Consider the following 9,137-nt stretch of genomic DNA (forward strand, 5'->3'; position numbering starts at 1 on the left):
AGTATATTTCAATAGTACACAGTAAATTCCTGAGTGTTAAATTAAGACTGCTTGGAGCATATATGGTCCCACTCTAAAAGAGTGTTAAAGTAACACTGAAGCAGTGTTAAAGTTAATGAGATAATTCTGTGATTAATTAAGTGCTGACTGAGCATTAGTAATGAACACCCGCTGTTAACAAGCAGAATCACTGAAGAAACGAGAAACACAAGAATTACAACTGACTTCAGCCACAGCCTTAGATGGACCTCAATAGCAGCAAAAGTGTTTTGCAATACAATATGAACACAATAAGTACATTGTACTTATTTTTGATGTAAGTACATAGTAGTTAAGGCCACTTAATATAAAGTGTGAGCATAAATTATTAATTTTATTTGACTTTATATTATTTTAATGCTATTCTAGTGAAGACACAGCACTGTAAGAAGAGTGTGTGGGGCCTGAGTCAGTATGCTGTTCAGGGGACCCAGAAACCCTAGCGGTGGCCCTAACAAGCCCCACTGCTTGTTGACTGAACCCATCTTCCAGTAGACGTGTGCAGGTGTGCTGTTTTGATTGTAACTGTATTAGTTAGCTTAGCTGGTACATACACAAGCTAACATGCTTGTGTATAACAAATATCAAAAATCCAAATACTTACTAATCTAATCTGGGAGTTTACAATTTAAACCCCTTATGGTCTACAGCGACAATGCTAACTGTGGACTGACATGATCCACTGACATTTGACAACCAGAAACCTAACAAAGGACATATATATATATACAATGGGTACGGAAAGTATTCAGACCCCCTTAAATTTTTCACTCTTTGTTATATTGCAGCCATTTGCAAAAATCATTTAAATAATTTTTTTCCTCATTAATGTACACACAGCACCCCATATTGACAGAATCACTATAATGGGGAGTTAAAAAAAACACATTTTAGGAAAATCAACATCAATTTATGAAGTTAGCTTATGTGATGTTCTTTCAAATATTCAACATTCAACATTCAACATTCAAGATGACTTTGGGAAACGAGTGAATGCAACTAGTGAAAGATAATTGCAGACATGGAGGAAATGAGTGAAAAGTCTATTAAGACTCGTTTTCTTTTCTTCTTCTGCTGTTGTTATGCTGCACATTAGCAACATATTAGTGCACTGCTGCCTCTCATTGGTTTATTAATGTCATTGGTTCCTTTGTGGCTACTTGAATATTTTAAGTGTCACTCAAAACAGTAAGTAAATTGTTTTATTTGCCTTGAAAGTAGCTGTAACTTAATAAAACCTAGTAAGTATAACAACTAAGTAAAGATAACTAACTAAATCTAAGTAAGGTAAACTATTGGATTTTACAGTGCACTGTATATTGTTACATTACGTTACATGCACTTACTATTATAATAACAATAAATTATGCATAATTACATGTAAGTAAACCTAAACCAAACCCTAATCCTAACATATAGCAAGTACATGTAGTTAATTAATCTTACTCAGTACTTACATATATAATCACACTGTACACAATAAAGTGTTAAATGTTTTGCTCGAAAATACGCTTTTTAAAGAATATCGTTCTGTCGATTAAATGCCATTCGTTTGATAATGAATACAATGGCATTCATACGCAAGTGTCCAAAAACAGTTGTGTGCCCTCACTGGAGCTCTTTTGAGACAGCGGCGGGAGCAGCGCTTCAGCACCGCGGACAGCGCTCCGCACACAGCCCCTCGCGGCGAGGAGAACCGATCACACACACCTGCGGCGATGCCTCAGCTCAGCATGTCTTGTGACTGACTGACTGTGAATGCAGCTGGACTACAGGAGATTTTATTGGTTGCCAGATATGACAGGTTCAGTTTGGAAACCTCCTTCCTTCGCACGATTTGCGCAGACCAGGAAGACTGGTTTGAAACAGGAGAGAGCTCAGTTAGTTTGTTCTCTACGACACACCTTATTTGCCTACGAAAGAAATCGAAGACACGAACATGACGGGCTCTCTTCTTCTTCCGACATGCGTCTAAACGATACCTGGATTCCCCGTCGCTCAATGTTTCGTAAATAGACAGAGCGCTAATAGCGATGCACAGTCGCGCAACCTGTTAGATTGAAGATGAAGATGAAGAAGCAGAACGTGCGCACGCTGTCGCTCATCCTCTGCATGTTCTCGTATCTGCTGGTGGGCGCCGCGGTCTTCGACGCCCTGGAGTCCGAGACTGAGAGCGCGCGGAAGCGCATGCTGGAGCAGAAGCGCAGCGACATGAAGAGAAAGTATCGCTTCACCGAGCACGACTACCGAGAGATCGAGCGAGTGGTGCTGCAGGCGGAGCCCCATCGCGCTGGCAGACAGTGGAAATTCGCCGGATCTTTTTACTTTGCAATAACTGTCATCACCACGATAGGTGAGCTTCAGTGTTTTCGCCTTTGAGAAAAAACAGTATAAGAATTAGTAACTATCGCATGACACATCATAATCTACAAACTTCATTTTACAGTGTCCTTGTTACATGTAATAACATTAAATTATGCATAGCTACAAGAAACTAACCCTAAGCCCATCCCTATAGTAAGAAGTAGGCCTACGCCGTAAAGGAATTTACAGTATTAATAGTAAACAATTTGCAATGAATGCAAGTTATTTTCTGCCAATTTATTGCAAAACGTGCAACCAAATCCCGATGCACTATGGGATATGTTACCAAAGGAAAAATACAGTATATGGAGCAATGCTGTGATTGAATGTCCATTCACACTGGCAAGCAAACGTCTTCATTTTTTTTCTTTGTTAGTGTTGAATTGTAAGTATATACAGTGAAGCTTCCTAAACATCTCAGAGAGCTCAAACCATTTGCTTCCTAATGGCCCAAGTCTGGCAGGCCAGATGCCTTTGTGGTTGTTATTCTGCTTGGTTCGGGGTTTAAAAAAAGCAGAACGTTGCAGCTGTGTACTTAACCAATGACTAATAGTTTGCCAATGAGTGGATTCAGTTTTCTGTCAGAGTCTAGAGTGGCACGTAATGTAGTCACAGTGAGAGGTGAAAAGGTTTGTTTTGCCAGAGAAATTACTGTCCCTGATTCTGTGCTCTATTGTTAAGTTGGGAGACATGGGTGTCTACTGTCAATCAGGTGCTGCTGATAAAAATGATGTGCACATCACACAAGAGCCATTATCCACTTCCAGCTTATGAATGTCTCTTCACCACTCCTTTTTAGAAACTTTGTGAGGAGGCAAGGACGTAACAAACTCAATTACAGAGGCAGAACAGTTGTTGGATCTTGTTTTTGTTTAAAAAATATGATGTATTTATTGTGTTTCTTTGAGGTGCTATAAGCTATTTGTTTTAGCTTGGGTGCTTCTTGGGAATTAATCCACCAACAGGCTCTAAATCCAGGAAAAAAGTATGGAGGCATCAGTCAGAAAATTCTTCCATTCTGAGTGGCTGCCAGATTGAATATGATAGTTTTTATGCATGAATTGTTATTTGTTTGCATGTCTGCTTACATGTTTATTTTTTCAGTTGATTTTCTTTTCCTGAAAGTAGTTGATTTTCAGTGTAAGAAAGTGCTGAATAAATGTAAGAAATGCTTATGAAAATGGATATCCACTTCATCATTTTAATTCAAAAGTGAATGAATTAGTGACCTATGAAAAGCAAATCTGTGTGTTAATTGTGACTACTACCTTGACGGTTTCACTGACTGATCTTAAAACATGTCAGTGCCTTTGTTTTTTCTCAAGATGCACACCAGTGTTTTTTTCTAAGGCACGTTTATAAAAATTACTTAAATGTCCTAATTGAACTATGGCCTAATCCTGGCTTAGTCCAAGCCTTGTCTGTGAAACCAGGCCTAAATCTTCCATTTTCACATCGGTGTGTTTGTGCAGCACAATGTATGACAACTATCACCACACTTTTTAATGTCAATTAATTTTTCCCATGTAGATTAATAGCAATGTGCTGCAGAAATCATACTTTCATAGTATTTCATGATAAGTAGTAGTCAATATTGTAAATCTACATAAACGTTTACTGTGATATACTGGGAAAAATATGCAGCTGTATCATAAACCACAGCACTGAGCGTCACAGATGCGTTATGCATTTGTGAAAGTTGCTGTTGACTTTGGAATTGTTAGTATCATGCAGCAATCTCATAATACGGAGAAATGTGGTTATATTTTTTTATTTTAATCAAGTAATGTAATTTATTGTTTGATGAGAGAAAATCATGCATTTAACTAAAATCCCTAAACCTGCATTTATTTCCATGTAAAATTCTGAATATGATATTTGCTGAAACATTAACAGCCCATGTGTGATTCGAACCTCACAGGTTTGGCATGCTATGCTGAGTGTTGGCCTTACCATACAGTCACTACATGTTCCTCCAAGACCTTGCTGTAAATTCTACAATAAACTTATAACACCAGAGAATACATACTGTGAGTTTAATAATACAGGCTGTTAAAAAAATCAACCCTGCAATTTGGTTCTTATTTGACGGTAACAAGGACACCTTTTTAAATTAACGCATAACCAAACGTTCAGAGTGACATTGACAGTCTATCCTCTCTCAGATCATTTTCTTCAAAGCATGGGTTTCAAACATCATTGCCACGATCTCATTGGCCGGTCTAAGATGTCTCTCGTGGGTGTTTCTGTGCAGGTTACGGGCACGCAGCCCCCGGCACAGACGCAGGGAAGGTCTTCTGCATGTTCTATGCGGGTCTGGGCATCCCGCTCACGCTGGTGATGTTCCAGAGTCTGGGCGAGAGGATGAACACCTTCGTCCGCTACCTCCTCAGCCGCGTCAAGAAGTGCCTAGGGCTGCATCGCACTGAGATTTCCATTGAACTATGGCCTAATCCTGGCTTAGTCCAAGCCTTGTCTGTGAAACCAGGCCTAAATCTTCCATTTTCACATCGGTGTGTTTGTGCAGCACAATGTATGACAACTATCACCACACTTTTTAATGTCAATTAATTTTTCCCATGTAGATTAATAGCAATGTGCTGCAGAAATCATACTTTCATAGTATTTCATGATAAGTAGTAGTCAATATTGTAAATCTACATAAACGTTTACTGTGATATACTGGGAAAAATATGCAGCTGTATCATAAACCACAGCACTGAGCGTCACAGATGCGTTATGCATTTGTGAAAGTTGCTGTTGACTTTGGAATTGTTAGTATCATGCAGCAATCTCATAATACGGAGAAATGTGGTTATATTTTTTTATTTTAATCAAGTAATGTAATTTATTGTTTGATGAGAGAAAATCATGCATTTAACTAAAATCCCTAAACCTGCATTTATTTCCATGTAAAATTCTGAATATGATATTTGCTGAAACATTAACAGCCCATGTGTGATTCGAACCTCACAGGTTTGGCATGCTATGCTGAGTGTTGGCCTTACCATACAGTCACTACATGTTCCTCCAAGACCTTGCTGTAAATTCTACAATAAACTTATAACACCAGAGAATACATACTGTGAGTTTAATAATACAGGCTGTTAAAAAAATCAACCCTGCAATTTGGTTCTTATTTGACGGTAACAAGGACACCTTTTTAAATTAACGCATAACCAAACGTTCAGAGTGACATTGACAGTCTATCCTCTCTCAGATCATTTTCTTCAAAGCATGGGTTTCAAACATCATTGCCACGATCTCATTGGCCGGTCTAAGATGTCTCTCGTGGGTGTTTCTGTGCAGGTTACGGGCACGCAGCCCCCGGCACAGACGCAGGGAAGGTCTTCTGCATGTTCTATGCGGGTCTGGGCATCCCGCTCACGCTGGTGATGTTCCAGAGTCTGGGCGAGAGGATGAACACCTTCGTCCGCTACCTCCTCAGCCGCGTCAAGAAGTGCCTAGGGCTGCATCGCACTGAGATTTCCATGGAAAACATGGTGTTGGTGGGGTTCCTGTCCTGCCTGGGAACTCTGTGCGTGGGGGCCGCCGCCTTCTCACACTTTGAGGGCTGGACCTTCTTCCACGCGTACTACTACTGCTTCATCACCCTCACCACCATCGGCTTCGGCGACTTCGTGGCTCTTCAGAAGAAAGAGGACCTCCAGGAGAAGACCCCTTACGTGGTCTTTAGCTTCATGTACATCCTCGTGGGGCTGACTGTGATCGGAGCCTTCCTCAACCTGGTGGTGTTGAGGTTCCTCACTATGAACAGCGAGGACGAGAAGCGCGATGCGCAGGAGCGGGCCTCGCTGAAGAGGGGCCGTAACCTCACGGCCCTGAGTTTGGGGCAGGAGAATCACTGCCACAGCAACCTGTTCTTGCCCATCGAGGAGGGCACCAGCTGCACCAACCTCATCCTGTCGCCGGCAGAGGAGCGCGGGCTCTACTCGCCTCTGCCCCTGCCCTTAAATGCCAGCCAGTCTCGGCCCCAGCTCAGCTCGCTCTGCAGCTGCGTCTGCTATCACCTGGGCCTCTGCCACTGCTCAGCCCCATCCCCAAACAAGTGCCCTGAGTGCAACATCAACTCGGTGTACTGCAACTCCGTCTCCTACAAGATTCAAGGGTGCTCCTCGAACAGGAACGATACGGTTGTGTCCTCTCCAGGCAGCACGCTTTCTCCTGGGCTCAGCCTCCGAGACCTGCCACGCTTCAGGAGGAAGTCATTGTAACGGGGAAGAACTTTGAAGTGTCTGGTTTAGATAGCGAGAATGCTGTAAGAGCATGTCTTTTGTAGCACGAGTTAGCAAAGGCCATTTTTAAACACTACAGATAAGTGAGCATGTCTTTCTAAAGGACAGCAGTTGAGGACTTGCCATTATAATCAGGGTTGGGGAGTAGCAGAGCACATTGTAACTTACGCATTTAAAATGCAAAATATGAGTAACTGTGTTTCATTACAGTTAAATTTTGAATGGGTGGTAGTCAAATTATAGTTACATCCAAAAAGTATTTTAGATGACTTAAGTGATTGAATTTTAATGTCATTTATGTCATTTAAACATTAATGTAAACTGTAATGGGCAATTAGTGGAAACAGCAATTGGTGATTTTCTGAATCTGACGGTCTGCAAAAGCATCCTAAGATACGTTTTTTTCATACCCCTATGAGGGATCATAAAAACTGCATTTTAGTACTGTCCTGAATAAGCGATTTCACACAACAGGTGTTTAGATACTGTACTCCACAAGACAAAATAACTGAATTTATAGAAACTGTAGGACTGTTGTCATGTTTTGTGATGGTTGTTCATGAGTCTCTTGTTCGTCCTGAGCATCGCTGTTCTTCAGAAAAATCCTCCAGATCCTCACTTTCTCAGGTTTTTCAGCCTCTTCTGCTGTCCAACAATGACTGTATGATTTTGAGATGCATATTTTCACACTGAGGGCAGCTGCGGGACTCACACACAACTATTACAGAAGGTGGAAACATTCGCTGATGCTCAAGAAGGAAACAGTGCTTTAAGAGCTTTTGAACAGGATGATTTCTTGTTTTGTTTCAAGATTTTTTTTTTTGTTACTGCCCTTTAGAATCTAATACTTACATGTTTCCCAGAAAGACAAAATAAGTACAATTGAATGCATCGTGCTGCTTTCTTGAGCATCAGTAAATTCCTTTTTTATTAATTTATTTTTAAAGATTGTCTGCACTTTTTCCCTTTTAAGAAATATTGTGGGACACTCATTTTGTTAAAAATGATACGCAGAGCCAAACCAACATCCTACGTTTTGTAGATGTCATTTTTCCCCAGAGGACCCTTTGTGTTACATACCTTATTAGTATTACAAAGCATTCAAAAGTGTTTAGATTAAGTTACACAACTTGAGCAAATTACTTTTTAAAGCTTGTATTTTGTAATCTGCAGTGAAATACATTTGAAATATAACCCTCCCAACCCTGACTATAATGTCAAAGGAGAGACGTATGGCAACCATAACAATCTCTTAAAATCAAAATGTTGTCTGTTACAACACGTACAGAAAGATGCTTAGATCATCTCAAACCTTATTAATGGCCGCTGCATTGAACTAGGAACCGCACAAGTGCATAAAATGAAATGCCATGTGACGTTTTTAAAGGTGTGCTGATCTAAAAATGTGAGGTTTACTGGGAGACAGATCTTCCCATCATTGTGCCTTTGAGCAAGACACTGTAGACACTCCTGGAGGCGGCTGTAGGAGACGTTTGCTGTATGGTCACGCACTTCACTCTCAAATACATTTCAAACTTCTGTGCTCAGTAACAGAAGTCAGTCTATCAGTATGAATGTACACAATTGGGAAAATCATATTTGTTTTCAGTATTCAGTAAAAAGTATGTGCATGTTTTGGTTGTTTTGCAATGCTTGCACAATATATAACGATGAATGCCTTTGTCTATGCTTATTAAGCTACGGTGTTTTTATTGTTATTGCTTTTTTCAGTAGTTTAGCATGTAACCAGAACAGGAAAAGTATGACCAAATCAATGCAGAAATGAAACTGAACCTCTCTGGTCTACAGGAGACATTCATTGTGAAAGTCTAAAATTTAAAGGGGTCATATGATGCTGCTAAAAATAACATTATGTTGTGTTTATGCGGTTTAAGATAAAAAAAACACATTATTTTCCACATAATGTACATTATTGTTTCTCCTCTATGCCCGCCTTTCTGAAACGCATCGATTTTTACAAAGCTCATCGTTCTGAAAAGCAAGGTGTGCTCTGATTGGCCAGCTATCCAGTGCGTTGTGATTGGCCGAATACCTCAAGCGTGTGACGGAAATGTTACCCTACTTACCATATTGTGATGCTCTGTCCGGCCGGAGCGACGAGACAACATGAAAACCCATTATAAACGAGGCATTTGTTGCATCCAGTGGGGACATAATTACGGATTATAATGACATACTGTGTTTTTACACTTTGTGTTGCATCATGCCGCGTAAACATAAAACCATGTCTGCATTTGTGATCGGAGAAATGACAAACCCTCTATGCCCGCCTTTCTGAAACGCATCGATTTTTACAAAGCTCATCGTTCTGAAAAGCAAGGTGTGCTCTGATTGGCCAGCTATCCAGTGCGTTGTGATTGGCCGAATACCTCAAGCGTGTGACGGAAATGTTACCCTTACCATACTGTGTTTCTATGTGTCCCGGAGCGACGAGACAAAACCAATAAAACCCTTTAT

At 40.5% G+C, this 9,137-nt stretch overlaps 1 protein-coding gene across 1 annotated transcript; it reads left to right on the forward strand.

Moving 5' to 3' along the window:
* Positions 1 to 1,913: 1,913 nt before the first annotated feature.
* kcnk15 (potassium channel, subfamily K, member 15) lies at positions 1,914 to 6,681 on the forward strand. Its single transcript, XM_016255411.1, has 2 exons — positions 1,914 to 2,392; positions 5,713 to 6,681. Exons 1-2 carry the CDS (start codon positions 2,104 to 2,106, stop codon positions 6,636 to 6,638), a joined length of 1,215 nt encoding a protein of 404 aa, XP_016110897.1. The 5' UTR covers positions 1,914 to 2,103; the 3' UTR covers positions 6,639 to 6,681.
* The last annotated feature ends 2,456 nt before the right edge of the window (positions 6,682 to 9,137 follow it).

Source organism: Sinocyclocheilus grahami, unplaced genomic scaffold (genome assembly GCF_001515645.1).
Source record: "Sinocyclocheilus grahami isolate Dianchi unplaced genomic scaffold, SAMN03320097.WGS_v1.1 scaffold1335.1, whole genome shotgun sequence".
NCBI lineage: Eukaryota > Metazoa > Chordata > Actinopteri > Cypriniformes > Cyprinidae > Sinocyclocheilus > Sinocyclocheilus grahami.

Excerpts from the sequence above, each read along its gene's own strand:
- kcnk15 (XM_016255411.1), top strand. The coding sequence starts at position 2,104 with ATGAAGATGAAGAAGCAGAACGTGCGCACGCTGTCGCTCATCCTCTGC. Across the intron at positions 2,393-5,712 it reads AACTGTCATCACCACGATAG|GTTACGGGCACGCAGCCCCC; the intron begins GTGAGCTTCAGT and ends GTTTCTGTGCAG.